This window comes from Mustela nivalis (assembly GCF_964662115.1).
Source record: "Mustela nivalis genome assembly, chromosome: 7".
Lineage (NCBI taxonomy): Eukaryota > Metazoa > Chordata > Mammalia > Carnivora > Mustelidae > Mustela > Mustela nivalis.
Genome location: NC_139026.1, coordinates 123,744,604 through 123,763,742, shown reverse-complemented (window position 1 = coordinate 123,763,742; position 19,139 = coordinate 123,744,604). Strand labels below are relative to the sequence as shown.

General features: G+C 42.9%; 1 protein-coding gene across 7 annotated transcripts in view; it reads left to right on the top strand.

Annotated features, from left to right (window-relative positions):
- Window positions 1–19,139, top strand: part of FAM107B (family with sequence similarity 107 member B) — a gene marked incomplete at its 5' end in the record, with an annotated part of 218,638 nt that overhangs the window by 164,488 nt on the left and 35,011 nt on the right. For 2 of the 7 annotated variants that reach the window (XM_082739568.1, XM_082739566.1), the window contains one exon: window positions 14,791–14,934. The exons of 3 other annotated variants lie outside the window; for them this stretch is intronic. Coding sequence is in view for 1 of the 4 variants with exons in the window: in XM_082739565.1 (XP_082595691.1) it covers window positions 14,791–14,846 (56 nt within the window). The remainder of the gene's footprint in view (window positions 1–14,790; window positions 14,935–19,139) is intronic. 2 more of the 7 variants (XM_082739565.1, XM_082739570.1) reach the window with 1 other exon arrangement.

Genomic DNA, 19,139 nt, shown 5'->3' with positions numbered 1-19,139 from the left:
GGCATCGCTTTAAGCTTCGGCTAGTTGATTTCCACTGCATTCGGTGGCGTAGGACCCTGATGCCTGAATCAGCCATTTCTTCAAGTGCAATCCGAAGCTGGTCTGGCCCCTGCCACCTCCCTGACCTAGTTTCCAGCCACTTTCGTCTTTCCCTTGCTCCAGCCACACTGGCCTTTTTTCTGTTTTTCCTCAACAAGCCAAGCACAAGCTTGGCCAGGGTCTGTGGGGCTCTCCAGATCCACTCTCTGGAAAGTCCATCTCAAATATTCACAGGCCTCTCTGTCGCCCCTTTTAAAATCAGCTCCCTGACCTTCTGCACCCTCTTACCCTGCTTTATTTGTCTTTCTAACATCACCAGACCTGGCAGATAACCTCGTAGGCTCATTTTTTCTTGCCTCTCTTCCCCTCCCCTTGCACTACCAGTAGAACTTAAAGTCTGTGAACCTTGAGTGTTTCCAGCAACAGAGACTCTGCTTTGTTCTTGGTTTGCTGTAACCCCAGGTGTCCTTCCACTGGATGCAAGGCCTTCGAGACCGTCCTATACTGTCCAAGCAATACAGGATAAGAGGTCCTCAGGTTTTAATCACTGAGTATAACTAAGTCATTTGTCTTCTCAGCAAGGAAGGAAATATTTGGGAGGAGAATTCTGCAGAATACATTACTTTAAGTTTCATTTTGGTATGAAGTCAGGATCATGGGAGGCCAAGTATGAGGATCACGTTAGCATTTCCTCTCGGTAAATTAAAATGAATTAAAGGCCAGTGAATTAAAGGCCAGGCATAATCTTATGCCTTTGGCCTTTAACAGCTTGTGTTTTTTGTTTTTTTTTTAAATAGAAAATAGCCATGTGTTTCATGTGCTTTTTTCTTTCTTTCTTTTTTTTTTTTGGTGGGTAAATGAATGAGGGATATTGTTGACACTGCTGTTCATGGTTCATACTTTACTGTTTCTTCTGTAGTGTGGCCTTAACTTTTAAATTCTATGGATTTAGTTGCATGGAGGATTTATTTTGAGGTACCCCCATGTTTCTGGAAGGAACTAGGGGATGCCAAAACAATTTTACCCACGTCTTACCTCCTAATGAGCAGTACTGAGTAGCCAACTTGGGTCTGATTTTCACTCGGGCAATGCTGCTGACTGAAATTTCTGTGCTTGCTTAGGTAGTTTCCGTTTCTTTGGCTGATAAGCTCAGGGAAGCAATTTTAGGGCCGTGGCCAGCTAGGTAGGGAGGTAGGAACTTGTAAATAATCAGAGTAGGGTTTTGAGGTGAATTTCTCCCTGGTTTTATCTGGTTTATTCCAGTTGCAAGATCCTGGCTACTTTGCAGTTAGGAAGGCTTTAAAAGGAATATGCACTGTGATAGGGAAAACAGGTAACTGGCTTCTGAATGTTAAAATATGATTTCTTAAGCATTGCTGTTTCCAAAGGACTTGAATCCTGTTATTCAGTAACTTTGTGTCTTGTGTGTACTTTGTGTCTTGTGTGTTCGAAGATTTACACTAGTCGTGGTGGCTGTTTATAAGTGATGCTTAATAGCAGAACCCACTTTCGAGAAGCGTACATCCTATTAAATTAGTTTTCAAAATTGGTGTATCAAATTGGTAACGATTTCATAAGCAATTAAGGAAATATCTTCCCTCTTAGAAAATCAATTTGTTTACTGACTTGAGCTTTATGCATAATATAAAGAGTGAGGTTTTGCCTGGTGTTTGGTACAAGTGTTTTTCTGAGACGCCTAATAGAAATTAATAGAAAGTGAATGTGTTTTTTGTATGGTTGTGTTTGCTTTGTTATAATTTTGGTAAAGTCCTAAAATTTGTGAACGAGGTTGTCCTTTTTAACACCATCTGAGGAAAAATATCCTCACCTTTGTGGAGCGTGTGATTGGGAGAGGCGCCTAGGATGGTGATAAATCACAGGTGAATTAAATTCCTGTATTCTTGGAGTTATCGTGTGATTCTGTCAATGTGAGTTATCCTCACTGATTTGGCAATTTGCCCCTTCCTCATTCGAACCTCTTCTAAGATGGTCATGTTTGTCTTGTGCTCAGTGGGAATTTCCAGTACTTGGTTCTGGTGACTGAGGTGCAATTTGTGTTTTCTTGCCGTATCAATGGCCCTTCGTTGCTTCCTGACAATGGGATATTGATTCGAAATGAAGAACCCTATTATTTGTAGCATGGACCAAAAAGTGAACATTCTGGCAAGATCCCCTCTCTTGTTATGTTTGAGGTGGAGTCTTTTCCTTCAAGTAAAGACCAGTCATATTTATAAACTGGTGGTATTTGTTCAGAATCTCCAAAGGAAATGTGTAATCATCTTAGTGAAGAACTTGTTTATTCTAGATTTTTTTCTTTTGTATATTTCTAACCTTGAGAAAAATCACTTAGATTTGGCAAAATAGGAAGAGATGAGTAAAAATGGATTGTTTGTGGAGTGTGTTAATTTAACTTACGTTTATTAAACTCCTAATGGAAGACCCAGTATCCTGGGCACAGATAAGTACACAGGATATTTACCTGTGGGGAGTTTATATCTAGTTAAGGCCTGTACTCAAGGTTAACAAACAAATGTTATACAAGGTAGTTGCTCCTTCTGTTGGAAGTGAACTTGGTACCATTTTGCTTATTGAACTTTCCTGATCAGAAGAGGGCTTTGTATGTATGTGCCCTTGGCCTAAAGATGGACAGCCCTATGAAGCCTTATTTAAACGTAAAAACAGGACCGGTTCACTTGAGAAGAACTCAGGAAAGGAGCCACCATTCTTGAGTATTAATGATAGTACCTTTAATAAAACTTGTTTAACTCATTGTATCTCATGGCCCAATGCATCTATCAAAATATTAGTCACCCAAAAATGCTTATTTGGAGGGGAAAAAAGGCTTTAATCTTGGAGTCATATGTGAATAGAAAACTGTGGATTATAAGTACATATGTTTATTTACATTTGTGGAAAAAACAGGGGGCTACTTATCCAGAGTTCCCTCTGTGGACATGTGTTATGTTATAAATGTAGTTGTATAGATCTGAGTATAAAGGGTGTGGCATTTGAGGACACTGGATGTGAAATTAGGGTAAGAGAACAAGATGCCTCCTACCATTTTTGAGAGCTGAAATCCTGAGCTCTCAACTTAAAAAGCAAGGGTAAACACTGTGATGGTAATCAGTGTGTCTTTGAATAAAAGGAGCTTTTAAAAAGAAACAATCTTTTGATCAAAAAAAGCCTTGCAATGATTATACTCCTTTTGAACTTGAAATCGGTGTTTATTCTTTTTCCTGCTTTTTAATAGAAGTGACATACTATTAATCTCAAAATACTTTGGGAAGATTTAGTCTAATAAAGTACCCTTTCTCTATTCAGTGATATTATAATTTCTATTCTTAACTAAATTTTCATAGTGTTCTTAGTGTTCTCAACTTTTCATAACAAACTTTTTATTTTTTTTTAAGCATCTTGACTCTTTAATTTAGTAGTAAACATCCTTATTCCTCTTTTATAGTTAGGAGAAACTCAGGTTTAATAGTGTAAGTGGAATAAAGTGTTAGGATTCTAGCTGTTTTAGAAAAAGAGCCCAGCCTCTCCTGCTTTGGTTCTCCTTTCTTCTGATGCCCTACTGGTGCTCAATACCTTTGATACCAGGCCTATGGGGTTTGTCCCTACCAAGTATTTCTCAGTGACACCAGCTGGGTGCCCTGTAATTTAACTCAATTCTGATTCTCTCTACATGGATGTAGTCTCATGGGACTGTCAGCTCCCTGCTTTAGACACCAGCAGGTTCTCACGCTGCCCCCAACTCCTGTCCTAGCGGTACCCTTGACCTCTCATCCTTGGATTTGATCACTTGTTAGAATGACTCACAGAACTTGGGCAAACAGTTTTTGCCAGTTGATTGAAGGATATGGTGAAGGATGCAGATGACAACCCAGATGAAGAAATATATAGGGCAAGGTCTGGGAGGGTCCTGAGTGCAGGAGCTTCTGTCTCCGTGGACTGGGGTGCACTGCCTCCCCCCCCTCAGTATATTGATGTGTTCACCAGCTCAGAAACTCTCTGAACCCTGTGTGCTCGGGATTTTTATGGAGGTTTCCTCATAGAGGCATGATCAATTATTAACTTTCTAAGAAGTGAGGGGTGGGGCTGAAAATTGCCAGACTTCTAATCATGGCTTGGTCTTTCTGGTGACCATCTCTCATTCAGGAGCCCACCCCATAGTCGCCTCATTAGAACGAAAGCCAAATGCTCTAACCACTTTAGGAATTTACAAGAGTTCCGGGAGCCCTGTTCAGGATGGGGTCAAAGACCAACTATGAGAACGAGAGATGCTCCTAGGGTTCCTTTTTAGGAACGCTGGGTCAGGAGCCAGAGGCAGAGACCTGTATTTTATTATCTCACACGAAATTCTCCTGAATACTGCTGGAAGTATGATTTCCCAGTTGTGCCATTTTCATTAATACCACATAGCAGAGAAGGCTTTCAATCTTTAGGGGAGTTTCTCAGTTGGACTGCTTCCTAACCCAGTGTTTTTTTATGTTTTGGGTTTTTTTTTCTTTCTTTTGTGGTAAAATATACATAACAATTTGCCATTTTTAAAATTGTTTTTTCATTGCGAATATAGTTGACACACAACAGTTTTAACCATTTTTTAAGCATAGGTCAGTGGCATCAAACACATCACAATGTCATGCCACCATCACCACCGTTCATCTCCAGAACTTTCTCATATTCCCAGATGGAAATGCTGTCCTCATAAAACACTTAATTCCCCATTCTTTCCTACCCCCCCAGCCCTGGAAGCCCCCATTCTATCCTCTGTTTTTCTAAATTCAAGTATTGTAGGTACGTCATGTAAGTGGAATGATATGGCATTCATCTTTCTGTCTGGCTGATTCTACTCAGTGTGACGTCATCAAGGTTCAGCCATGTTGTAGCAGGTGTCAGGGTTTCCTTCCTTTTAAAGGCTGAGTAATATTCCACTGTATGTTTATGCCACATTTTGCATACACATCCATCCTTTGATGGATCTCACTCTGTTTTATACTGTGGGTGACAGTACTTTCATAACATAAAACACAATAGAAAATGTGTGCCATATTAGGTACCATTACAGTTTTGTGAAATGTGTGTGTGTGTGTGTGTGTGTGTGTGTGTGTGTGTTATTCTACACCTTGTTGGAGTTCCATGTTTTTCACAGGTGGACTGGAGCTGAACTTTTAAGTGTCTACCAGGTCTTACTGCACTTTTCATTTGGGCAGAGGTGTGTGCAGTGTTTCCCATGTTATGAGCAGGGCAGATAGAAAGAAGGAGCAAGAAGAGCAAACTGACTCATGAGGTCCACAATGATACACTTGGAAGGAATTCTAGTGAATCACATCTGAGCCAAGCAGCATGGTTTGTAAACAGTTTTCAGGGTTGTCCATGGAGCCTGTCTCTGGACTGCCTCTCGGGTTCTTTTTGTTTGACTCTTGTGTGTCAAGCTTGGTGCGGGAGCAAGTGCGCTGTGGGCCAGTGCTGACGTTAGCACACTACATAAGCTCTGCGTGTGCCTCTGCAATTGTAGTTGCACAGGCTGTGTCTAGATTTGGTATTTTCTAACAAATGAATAACAATCTAGACCTAGAAGGAAACTTCTTTGATTTAGAGAGGTGAGCCCTTCCTAGACCAGAGTTTATTGCAGGTAGTTGGACAGAACTGGGACCAGAGCTCAAGACCCTTCTTCCCCTGGTTGTGGTTTTCCCATTATATGAAACACTTCCTCCCACACCTCCCAAATAGAAAGTTCCCAGCATATTTTATAAGTGGACCATAATGTCCTGAATTATGATCTTTAGGAGTGCAAGTTTTAGTTGTCCTAAAGCGTCTATGCTGTAAGTATGGCGATGACATCTTACTGATGTTAGAGCTCAAGCTCTTATAGTTGGAGGGGGTATTTATAAGCCTTTGGAAAGGTGACTTGAGCATGATTTAGGTGTGTGAGTGCTGGGAATGCTGCACAGGCATGGACTTGTTTATATATGTGTATTGTCACAGCACTCAGGACACTGATTTGTAGGTGGAAGTGTTTGCTTTTGTAATTCGATTTCAGTGAACTGGAATAGAGGGTATTTGCCTTCAAGCAGAGGAGCTGATGTTTTATGCACATTCTGCTTGTGCTGCCAGAGACAGCATGTTCCATTGGTCTGGAAGGTCAGTAACTGGTACCAGAGTTGGAACAGTTTGTTTTGAATTATTTGCCCTTGTTTCTATGCCTCATGAGGTCATTCATTTGCACACAGAGATGGATATGCCAACTTTCCTGCTTTCTGGTTTTACTACAGCATCTCTCTTTGAAGTTGAACTTTGTCTTTTTTGAGTTCCAGAAAGAGAGCTCCTTGGTAGGGGAGCGGGTGGTAGTGGTAAAGTCTTGTTTGGGAGGCTTTTCTTCCCCTCTACAAGGCACTACTGCTGTGGGGAGGTGCCTTCTTACTGAGACTTTTTTTTTTTTTTTTTTTAATTTGTTTGCCTTGAGTGAAGAGCCTGCAAATATCCAGAGTTAGCATTCATAACCTTTTGTCGCTTTTGCCTTGAATCAGATGACAAGTGTGGGGCAATTTCCTGGGCAAACTTTTTCTTAATAGAGGTTGATTTTTCAAAGCTTTGAATGATCATGAGGAAAGCATAAACAAGAAAATGTATATCTGAGGTAATAATAAACTTTGAGATCTCTCCATGGACCATTCAACAATCTAAGTCCTTCAGCTATATGAATTTGAACTTGAACTTGCGGGTTTAACAGAGCAGCAGACCTGTATGATACAAGGTTAAATTTTAAAAATCACATCTTGTTACAGTTTTGGACATGTCTTTGCCAGGGGGAGAGCTCTGTAAGAGGCTCTCTCTCTTATAGTCATAAACTTTTCCTCCTAAGATTTCTTCAGATGTCCATCTGTCTCATACTCTGGTGGAGTTGTACTTTGCTTACCTTTTCAGAATACCTTTTTTGTATCCAGTAAGTTTTATCTTCATCTATTTATCCATCCTCTCTTCTACATTTGGGATCCCGATGATTAAACCATGCAGTTTCTTTGAAGATACACGCTTCTAGTAAAAATGTGATCATCCATTGAAAATTACAGAACTGATAAGCATTTTGAAGTACTTCATTTGAGCAGAATAGCACTTGATTTGAAATTGTCTCGCTCATTGCCTTCACCTTCTCCCTAGTAGTTGTGGATATAAAAAAACACAAGTGCGTGAAAACAAAACAGGCTGATATGCTCTGAATTTGATTTGCTTCTTATTCCCTGGTTGGGATCAGGAAAGATGATTTCTTGGGTGTCTATTATGAAACTGTATTATAAGAAAAAGGATGTAAATGCTCTCTTTCATTGTGGTGTAATTTTCACAGTGGCTTTGACTTGCCTTGCTACCTGCTACTTTGCCACACTCGTGTCTGGGATAGGTGTGCACAAACATTTGGTGACAATGTAAGGTTGGTATAGACCCATGGATTGATCTCTCTCTCTCTCAAACACACACACACACACACACACTTTTTTTCTATTTGTTTTTGTCTTTCTTGGGCAGGAGCATTTGCAGTGTCTTTTCATTTGAGAAAACATAGGGGCCACCCTAATTAACATAGGACTGTCATCTGCCCTAGGCACATTCATATTTATTTATATATAAGTTAAATTTTGAAAGCAGAGACAAATTCCAGCCTAAGCAATACTGACTTAACTTTTGAAAGCTTTAATTTATAAAAGAATCCTCATTCTGTAGCTAAACAAAATGATTTAGAAGTATTTATTTACTGGTAATTGCATTTGTAGGCAATGGACCTTGTTGGTGGGGGGTTTTTGTTCCATTGTCTGTGCCTTGGTTATTGATGAACTCTGGCTTGAGCTTTGGCTTGGGCTGAGGCTGTCTTGGGAAACTGTAGAAGTACCCTCGTGAGGCAAGAGAGTCGAGTTCCGCTTTCCTTCCTGAAGCCTGGCCTTCAATCAACAGAGCGAACTTGTTTGTGGGCTGTGTGAGGGAGGAGGCAAAGGATCCTTGGTTTCCTTCCCAGCCCTACCTATTGAGTAACCATCATATCTCCTGGCACCTGTGAGCTCACTGGACTTTTTTGTTTGATTAGTACCTCCCCCAAGGCCTGGATGAACTCTGTCTTGCCCAGAACTTGAGAGCAAGCTTAGACTGAATAGAAGTACTTGTGCTGTTCCTGAGTTGAGGACATTTTCCTGAATATATATTTTTTATAAATAATGCTAAAACCTTTTCGCTGAAATGGTGTTTTATTGTTGAGTCTTTCTAAACTTCCGTACGACTTAGATCTCCAGGTGGTATACTCTTAACACAGACGTGTTGGCTGGGCACATACACACACATACACACATTCACTGAAAAACACAACTCCCATGACACAACACAACACAGTGCAGCACATACCCTCTCCTTCATTCCATGGTGATAACTTTGGCACTTGATTGTCAAGAAATATATTCTTCACTCTATTTCTGTATGAATTATTGGCAGCTATATCTGTTAAATCCGTGACGATTTTCTGGATTCGGGTAAAACACAGAAGTTATTAGTGAAGTGTGAGAGATGTGAGGAGAATCTCATGGTTGGGTGAAGGTTTGAATATCGAACAAAGATGATTATTTGTGAAACAGACATCAGAGAATTGAGTCCCAAGAGGAAAGGACTTTCAGACAAGGACCAGAGGAACCCATTCTGAAGCTTCGAAAATTCCTGATCTCTTTTCTTCAGGATAAATGTGTATCTTTACAAAACATTGCAGCCTCCTTGTGTTAAAGTATACCTGTGCTTGGGATGCCAGGGCCCTGGGGGTGCCATTCACTATGCCACCAGCCAGCCCACAGCCCACGTGGGGTCACCTCCCACCCCATTCCCTTTCTCCCTGCAGTTAGCTCTGTGGGCTCCTGCAGCCCTGGGCCTCCAGCAAATTGCCTCGGAGGACTGCTCTGTGCTCCCCCTTCTGACCTAAATTCTACACTTTCCACATGCTGTGCTTTTGCCTGGTCATCAGCCAGTTTCTCCTCCAGAAGTCTTCACCTCCTGGTCCTTGGTGAACTGCGCTCTTTGAGTTTGCTGCTGCCTCCTGGGAGATGGCACCTTCTTGCACACCCCAGGATGGGGCCCCTGTTCCTCGTGGCTCCCCGCCTATCCTTGCTCTTTGACTCCTTGTCCTTTTAGGCTCCTGACAGTCATGGTCTCCTGCTCTCTGTGCTATCATTCGCTAGTTACAGCTCCTCATCCATGGAAAATTTTGGCACCTCGGTGGCAATCTTCGCTCTAGGCTTCAGGAGTTCTTGGAGCTCACCAGGTGATCCCAGTGGCAGCCAACGTGGGGGAGCAGCAGGCCTGCTTTGCCTGGGCCTGGGCCTGGGCCTTTCTCCTGCAATGGACACTCAGTTTTAGAACCATTCCGGTTTCTCCAGATGCAGGACTTTCAGTGCTTAAACTGGAACAAGTGAGTCACCCTCAAAGAGTCACTGTCCTACATCTTGATAATACTGAGAGCTGCTTCTGCTCTGGAACTCGCAGGTTCCATTTCCTGGCCAGGACTTCCTATCCAGTTCATCTGACAGACTGTCCCAGGTAACATCAGAGATTCACCTTCCAGGCCTGTTTCCAGCTCCTCACTCCCGTTTACGTCTTGAGAGTCTGTCGCAGCATCTCTGCTGTTGATTCCGTAGCCAGCATTTTACTGTGCACTTCTCAGTATGCCAGATTCCCTTCTGCCTGTTGTGTTGGCACATCCCAACCCTGGTGGATCAGGCAGCCTGCTGGACTGGGTCTGGACTGCCAGATTCTTCAGAATAGGTCACAGATGCCACTGTAAGATGCTGGTCCCCACCTTCAGCAGAGACTCAGCACTGCCAGGAAGTTAAACTCTCACTCTCCACAGTGACTATATCCAACCTTCTCAACATGTAAATCTCCAGCTTTAAAGTCAGCCACATCTCTCCTACTTGACCTTCACTCTCAGCAGATCATCTTCCCATCACTAAGAAAATAGTCATGTGAAGGCCATGTTCTCTTCTTCCTTCTGCCCCTCTGCACAGCTGCTCCGTCCTGTGTCCTTTTTTTTCTTTTTTTCCTGTTCATAATGCATGAAATATCCCCCTGACTTTCTGGAAATCAGTTTCTCTACCACCACTCTCTCCCACCTTCTGTTTCAGCCTCCCTTCTGGTGTCTCTTTCTCAAAAAGATTTGTGAATACTCAAGTCTCTTCCATCTTAAAAGCAAAACAGAGGGGCACCTGAGTGGTTCAGTCAGTTAAATGCCTGCCTTCGCCTCAGGTTATGATCCCGGAATCCTGGAGTTGGACCCCAATGTCCTGGTCCCTGATCCGTGGGGAGTCTGCTTCTCCCACTCCCTCTGCCTCTACCTTCGCTTGAGCTGTCTGTCTATTTCTCTCAAGTAAATAACTAGAATCTCAAAACAAAACAAAACCAGAAAGAAAAAACACCATGAAACCCATGCCTTCCCTGGTGCCCTCCTCTTTTGACTACTTCTTTATCTCTCCTTCCCTTTGATGAAACTTCTTGAGAGGATATTCACCTTTCTGGTTTGTACTAATTATCTACTGTTGCCTAACAAATTATCATAAATTTTAGTGGCTTAAAATGACATGCAGTTCTTATCTCACTATTTCTGTGGGTCAGGAATCCAGGCACAGCTTATCTGGCTTCTGTGCTTCAGGCTCTCCCAGGCTGTGGTCCATGTGTGCACAGGGCTGTGGTCTCATCAGAGGCTCAGGTGGGGAGGGATTGCTTCTAAGCTCACTGAGGTTATTGGCAGAATTCATTTCCTTGCAGTGGGACTTAAGTTGCCCTTTGTTCCGAGGTCTTTTGCCCTTGCCTGTTACATTAGGTTCCACTGACTTCATGACAGCCCCTCACAGCTGGCAAGAGAGAGACTCCAGGAAGTTGTAATTTTAGGGGTGATACCCCATCACTTTTGCCCTATTCTGTTGGTTAGAGGTGAGTCTCAGGTCCTGTCCCCACTCAGAGACAGGATATTATTAGAAGGGATGAGAGGTGGGAGATGAGGTTTGTCTGTCCACCATATAGTTCATGTCGCACTGCCCAGGTAAGTTTTGATTTCAGTACAACCCTGCTCTTGAGCCCCTTCTTTCTTTTTCTGATTAATCTAAAACTTCTGCTCAAGATCTGTATTGGCACATGTCCACCCAGGGCTGGTTGCTGGGCCCATGTTTCATCCCGAAGACCGTCCCGATGGATGTCTGCAAACTGGTCTCGGGGGTTCCTGGCCTGCTTCTTTCAAAACCCAATGGACTGCACTGCTGCTGCTTCGTTAGTTGGCGTATTAACCTCATGACCGCAGGTGCTTCGTTTTGTCCAGTTTATCCTGGGTGTTGAAGTGTGATGGGCATCTTCTACAGCCTCGATAAATATATAGTCTAATGAAAGACTTTTTTATATTCAACCCAGTTTTTTTTTTTAAGATTTTATTAATTTATTTGACAGACAGAGATCACAAGTAGGCAGAGCAGCAGGCAGAGAGCAGAGAGAGAGGGGGAAGCAGGCTCCCTGCTGAGCAGAGAGCTCAATGTGGTGCTCAATCCTAGGACCCTGGGATCATGACCTGGGCCAAAGGCAGAGGCTTAACCCACTGAGCCACCCAGGCACCCCTCAGCCCAGTTTTTTAAAGTGTGATTGTTTTGTTTCTTTGTAGAAACTATGAAGATCAGGACAATGGCATTGAGTATTACCGTTCTGGAGGTACTAGGAATGTCTGTAATGCTGTAATAGTTTTGGGGCTTTGGACTGTTGTTGATTAGAAAGTAACATTGTAACAGGAACTAAGTGGATGTTTTCTTATTTCCGTGGTGTTCTGGGCGCTTTTGGTTGGAAGGGTGTATGTGTGTATAATTTGGTCTGTAGGATTCACAGAATTGCCTTTGTAATTTTGGTAAGAGGAAGTAAAAACAGATGATAACAGTGTGTTATCAGGTACCATCATCTGAATCACTCTGTTCTTACCCCAGATGTATTATGATAATTTTTTTGTTTTGTTTTACGTGTGTTTAACCAGTAAGTAGAAGGTAATTGTCTTTAGAAATCTACATCTTTGCTTTCTGAGGTCCTGTTTTCTTTGTACTATCTGCTTTAAGAAAGTGTTTGGCAATAAAATGCTGAAATAGATTAGGTATTTGAGAGCCTAGTTATTTAAAGACTCGTGTGGGCCAGAAGAGGAGGGATTCCACCAAATGCAGACACGATGAATCTCTCAGAAGCCTTGGAGCAATCTCATTTAAGGCAGAAAGCAGTCACAAGCAAACAATAATACATGGGCTTATTTGTTAAAGAGATCCTTCATTCTACAGCTCAGAATTCTTCAACTTTTTTATCTCAGGTCCCTTTTACTCTGCTAAAAGGTGTTTGAGGACCCCCAAATAACTTCTTCTGTTGTAATGTATCTTGATATTTACTGTGTTAGAACTTAAAACTTAAAAAAATGAAGAAGTACTTAAAAATGACAAAGAACAATACACCCATTACATTAAACAAAAAGACCATTTGTAATGAAAATAACTTCTGAAACAAAAGGAGTGACATGAATGACATTGTTTGACATTTGTGTCTCTTTAATGATTATTTTTAATGAAAAATAACTATTTTCCAACACCTCCCCCTCCCCAGAAACATTTAATGAGAAGAGTGGTAGCGTTTCTCATGTCTGCGATCTGTTTCATAACCAGCTTTAATAGAAAGTAGTTGAGTTTTCTTGTCTGCTTCGCCCTGCAGTGTGTTGACAGGTTGGGTGGAAGTGTGCAGAAACTCTAGTCTTGCACAGATGTGCCATTGCGAAAGGGAGGAGCATTGAAATAACCTTTTCGGATAATTGTGGGTATTCTTCTTTGATACTACATTAAAACATGACTAGTGGTAGTTTTTTAGAGGTTATGCACAGTGTAGATTCTGCAGCCATAACATGGGTCTCAACAGAGTCTGTTACTTTAAAATTCATTAATGTATCTTGCATTCTCAATAGGACAGAAGAGGGATGGTTAAGTCAGTTACCAGACATCTGTGTAGTGGAATATTATGCAACCATATTTAAACAGTGTTTTGTCACAGATGAAGTGCTTACCATTGTAATAAATTATCTAATGATCCTAATTTTGCTAAAGAATGAAGAGGAGTATGTATTAATTGAAAGGAAAACATAGCAAAATATAGGTATGTTTAGTGATGGATGTCATGGATGACATTTCATTTTTCTTTTTCTTTTTACGATTATTTATTTATTTATTTATTTGACAGACAGAGATTACAAGTAGGCAGAGAAGCAGGCAGGGAAAGAGAGGAGACAGGAGGTTCCCTGCTGAGCAGAGAGCCCAATGCGGGGTTAGATCCCAGGACCCTGGGATCATGACCTGAGCCGAAGGCAGAGGCTTTAGCCCACTGAGCCACCCAAGCGCCCCGATATTTCATTTTCTTTATACATTTATATATTTTCCAAGTTTTCTACAATCTGCACATTGCTTCTAAAAATAAGTTGTTGGAAGGAAAAATAAGTTGTTGTTGCTGTTGTTTTTAAGAGAGAATAAATATATCTGTTAAACTGTTTCCCTTATCCCAAAGCCAACTTTTACAAGAAGAACCCCAATATTTCCAGTTGGGAGTGGTAGCAAGATCCATTTCTTCCCCCTTAAAGACTAAAATAACCTTTTTTTGACTGTTTTAAGCCTCAGAACTTTGCCTTTTTATTTCAGTGGCAGTTAATTGGTTTATTAGAGAAACTTGATTCAGGAATTATTCAAGAAAAGTATTGGTCGTTGAACTATATAGCAGAGGCATGATTTGCCTTTTCTCATTTCTGTTACACTTCAGGCGAACACTATTTCTTACCTTGTAGAATGGCAAAAGCATCTTGTCCTAAGTGATTGAGCTACTCTCACAGTTTAGAAATATCCTGGAAATCAGCATGTAATTAACCTCTCATTTACTGCCTTGGAGTAGTTTGTCAGTGTTGGTGTTTGTCGCATTTTTGTCTTTATGGTTTTATGGCTAGAAGTTGAAGCGGCTTCAGAGAAATAGAGGGCAGCCCACCTCTGGGGATTAGTTCCCTGCGTGCCCCTGGATTTAGAAAGGATGTTTGCTCACTATTATGTCCCTGACACTGTATTGTCCTAAAATATTGCTGCTTTAAGGCTTTTTGTCCTCAGTCTGTGGACAGCAATCCAAATCTGCTGACGGTCTGTTTTTCTGAAAATGGAGGATCTCATCCTGTTGGCATTTTTTGTTTTATGTTTCTTATGATATAATTAAGTGATTATTAAGATGTCTCCAGAAGCTACAATACATCCATAAAGCAGGAAATTAGCAGTTTTGCATTCTCCACTTATCATCTTAAATATGAGAACATCCCTTTGATATTTCCAGCTGAGCGTACAGTTCTGTGGCTTTAGTTAATATGTTTCTGACGTGCAGTGTTTGCATTCTCTCCCAAGACTATTTACTAAGGCACAGCTCGCTTTGAAGTGTAAACTGTGATGGGAAGCTACTTAATTGCATATTCTAATACTGTTTTACATTAAAAGACCATCCTATCCTCTGCCTAAAATGGTTAAGAATATTCTACTTGGGGGCATCCCTAATGGTTAAAGCCATCATTAAGTTTGGAAATACTCTGATTTCCATCAGATTTTTGGAGTTGAATATTTTGGAGGGCAGGGAATGCTCTCCAAATATATAGGGTGCTTTCTTCACCTTAATATCAAAACCTCTCTTTCCACTGAATTTATTTTTCAGATCTGACCTCATCTTTTGTGTAATAGACCAGACTTGGAAGGATCTGCAGATTCCGAGTAAGGAAGGAGGACTGTTATTATCACTGTGTTACCAAAACCATCAGCTTTGTAACCTGCAGGGGCGCTTTACCCCTGCCTACCTGTGGTATGTCCCATACTCTTGTTCCTGACTGCTTTCCCATCTCACCTGGCACCTGCTCCCGCTCCCCAGCTCTGTTGCTCCCCAGGCTTCCTGGCTGTCTAGTCTCAGTTTCTGCCCCTGCCTGTGCCTTTACCTGGAGTGGAACTCTTCCCCACATAGCAGTCTGGCTGGCTCCCTCACTTCATTCAGCTCTTTGCTCAAATACCACTCAGGTGTCTGCTCTCAGTCTGCAGTCTTCCCCAAACACCGAAAATGGCACCGCCTGTTTCCTTACCTGTGTGTGTTTACCATGGTACTTCCTTCCTGTCTGATAAATCCATACCTTCCTGTTCGCTTGTCCACTGCTTGCCTGCCCCCCCCACCCCCCATATAGGCTTCATCAGGGCAGGGGCTTTGTTTCCTTTGCTGTTCCTTCCACACGGTTTGGGATAGTGTCTGGCGCTTAATACGTGAAATAAATACTTGATGAATTAACGGATGAATGAACTCACCAGCTTCTCTTTTGGGGGCTGCTATGAACAGATTGTATTTGCTTTCCAGGTGTCATAGCTCCTTTGAAAGACAGGGAATGAAAGGCTTGCTGTGTTATACCTTGATTCAAACTGCCAAACACCGTGCCTGACAAACAGACAGTTACGTGTTATGGAACAAAAGGTCACGTGGACGGCCAGATAGTTGTTTGTTTATGCTCCTGTCTATCCGTGGCTCCCAGCACACCAGTGTGCTTGGCAGACGGTGAAGATGGAGCTTGAGAAAGCCCAGAAAGTTGGTGGGAGGCATTTTTGATTTTCAAATTTGTAAATATTTGCACTCTGGCATACTTCGACTTGATTTTTTAATGGTCGGAATGGGAGGATTAGGAACCACTTTGATGAGATTCTTGTTGAAAATAACTGTGTGTCAGATATTTATGATAGGCTGAATCAGAGTTAATGACAGTGGTTTCCTCTGTGTGCCTGAAAGAGTTTGCATCTGTGCCTTACTCCTTCTCAGTGTCATGCCACACCTGTCTTCCAGTGTCCTGGGTAAACCACACCTGGTTGCAGAGCTCCGTGTTGAGCTGTTCCTCCCGCCTTCTTTCCTGCCACTTGCCTGATGAGTCCTCCTGGTTTCAGTCAGGCTGGTGTCTTCATTACTTCTCCCCTGTCTGGGCCCTTGGTGCTCCTTCAAATATCCTGCTTAGTCATTGCTGACTCTGCCTGGCCAAACCCTTTGCTCAGGGCTTGCTTCTGAGGTGCTCACACTGACTAGGCTCTGTCCCTTCCTTCTGTACAGTTTAGCTCCGAATCAGTGTGTGATATTAATATGTTCTGTATCTTGCTAATTTTTTACAAAAAAGACGAAACACTTTTAAGGGGACTCCTGTCGATCTTTTATATCCCCCAAGCGTAGGATAGGCAATGAAAAAAAGAGAAAATATGAGACTTAGGATATTGATGGGAGAAGCTTGACTTGGACCATTCCGGTCACACTGTCTGAGGATGTGGGGGCACATCAGCGCACAGAAGAAATCAGGTTTGAGTGTCTGGATCCAGGCTTTGAACAGAGCCATGTGGGGGGTGGGGCCTGGCCTGCCATTGAAGCGCAGCACAACGCGATGGACACGTATCCGAGGACGGAACAAGGAGCTGGGGGCTCAAAGGACTTGAGGTCAGGAAGACTGAGGGAAATTGCTTGGGGGAATCTTTTTTAGCTGCCCTCCTTTTTTTTAATACCGTAACTTAAATCTCTTCCATGTGACTTTACCAGAATGGAAGCTCCTTGAGGGCCAGTCTGCCATGTGGTCTGCCCTATGTCTCTGGCACTCAGGGCTGAGACCAGAGGTAGTCAGGGAAGAAGAGATAAATGGATGATCGGTAAAGGTGGTTGCTCTTGGAGATGGGACGGAGAGGAGACGTGTGGGCTCACTGGTTCTTGCACTCCCGACCAGCATTTCCTCTTTACGGGGTTATGTTGTGGCCCAGACCCTGTTGTAGGTGTCGCTGACCATGGTGGGTTCCCCTTTCAGTTCTCTACTGGAGCTAGACGCTGGTGTTTAGTTTTAAGATTTTTTATTTTATTTGACAGAGAGAGATCACAAGTAGGTAGAGAGGCAGGCAGAGAGAGAGGCAGAAGCAGGCTCCCCACCAAGCAGAGAGCCCGACTCGGGGCTCTGTCCCAGGACCCTGAGATCATGACCTGAGCCGAAGGCAGAAGCTTAGACCCACCGAGCCATCCAGGCGCCCCTGGTGTTGTGTTTTGAAGTTCCACAGGTGGTTCGGATGTGCAAGCCAGGGGTATAAACCACAGCTGTGGAGCGTTTGAAGGAAGATGGAGGTTCACGCAGCCCAAGTGGTTCTCATGTAAATAACCAGCATCAGCGTGGCCTGTTGGGGGATGTGTTCTTTTGCTGTTCTTTTCTTGGAGCCATACAACTCAGTAGTTGAAGGGATTTCCTCCCCCTCCCCTCGCTCATCTTCCTCTGCTGCTTTGGGCTTCCTTTCACATTTAGTTCCTAGCAGCTTAAGAATTCAAGCTCCTTGGGCACACTTTTATTATACCTGGCAGAACATATTATTAAGGTGTTGAAGTGTTTTTAAAAATTCAGCACCAACGTGTAGGTGGCCTCCAGCTGCAAACACTGGATTTAGCATCTCCCTGCTCAGTGCCCCTCCTGTAGCCCAGTTTTCCAGTTCTCCCTGTAGCTCGCCCCAGAAGTACAGCTGTGAGCAGCCTGGACTCTGAGTTCAGAAACGGAGGACGATAGATAGGAAAACTGCCATCAGGTGAGTGGTTGCTGGTTGGCCGGCTTGATTTCATTATCATCCTGGACATTTTCCTGTCGACATTTTCACCTAATTTTGGTCATTTTCAAGCTGTGTAATAATTCAAACTGTACTTTGTGAGCAAGTAACCTTTTATGCTATGCATTTGAGCATCTCTAGGAAGGTCAAGGGAGTTATTTGCCTCTTCTTACACCTCAGGATGAAATAGTTTAGGTGACTTATTTACCGTCTGACTTGAAAAAGCTAGAGAGAGCGAACTGGAGTTTGGAAAGGGATTTGCATGTTTGCATGTGATTGTGTGCTCAACACTCATATGCGTGCACAGGCTGGGGCAGAAAGGAGTTACGGAATGTGTGATGAATTCCAAAGCATGGAGATGCATAAAGCGGAGGTTCAGGGAAGTAGGAGGCGCTGGCAACAGGGAAGGCAAGCTGAAGGAATTAGGATAGAATTTGCTGGACTGACGCCGGGTGGGTCAAAAGATGACTTGTCTTTTTTCCCTTAAAAACTTAATAAAGAAATAATGGCCTGGTTCCAAAAGGAGAAGAGACAGCTCTGCCTTGTCTCCCTTTCTTTCCCATGGGGGTGGACTGCTCTAGGAGGGACAGAAGATGGAGCAGTAGGGAGGAGGCCAAGTTCCGGCAGCACTCCACCCAGCTGACCCACCTTTTCTTGTTATATGACCTTGAGCTAGTTACCAGGTCACTGTGCATCAGCTCCTGCTCTGTCAGGAGGCATGAGAAGACCTCTCTCATGGAACTGCCATGAAGGTTACACGAGATGAAATACAGTGTTTCACTGGTGCCTGGAACATTTATTCAGTAGCTCATAGGAGGAGGAGTATTTCTATGGATTACCTGAGATTCAACCATCACTGATAATACCGTTTCTATTACAGATTTCAAATGCTTTTTTTATTCCCATTTAAATCAGAAGATTGCAGGAGAGCACAGACCCGACCAAGGGTGGGTGTTTAGTAGGGAGAAATTCATTTAGCCCAGTGAATTGTTTTGTTTTATTTTTGCACCATGACCAATTTAGGACAAATAAAAATGTTTATGGGCTCCATCTCTTCTCGATGCAAAATTTATTGAGATATTGAATCACTTTAACAAATGATAATTGAGCATTTAGTATATTCTAAGCCCTGGAGTTAGAGTGGTGTACAAGAGAAATGGCCCCAGGCCCTCAGGTAGCTCCGTATCTAGAAGGGATTATCATCGAATAACATGTATCCAGCAATAAATGAGGAGTTCCAGACTGTGAGAGTGGGACACAAGCTCAGGACAGAGACTGAGAGTGGAGGGACCCCGGTTCAATGGGGTGCTCTGGGAAGGTGATGTCTGGGTAGAGATGAAAAGGGTGAGGATGAGCCATTGTAGGGAGAGGCTGGGGATGGGTTGGGAGGGAGTGCTCTGGGGTGTGAAGCCCCGCCAGGTGAGA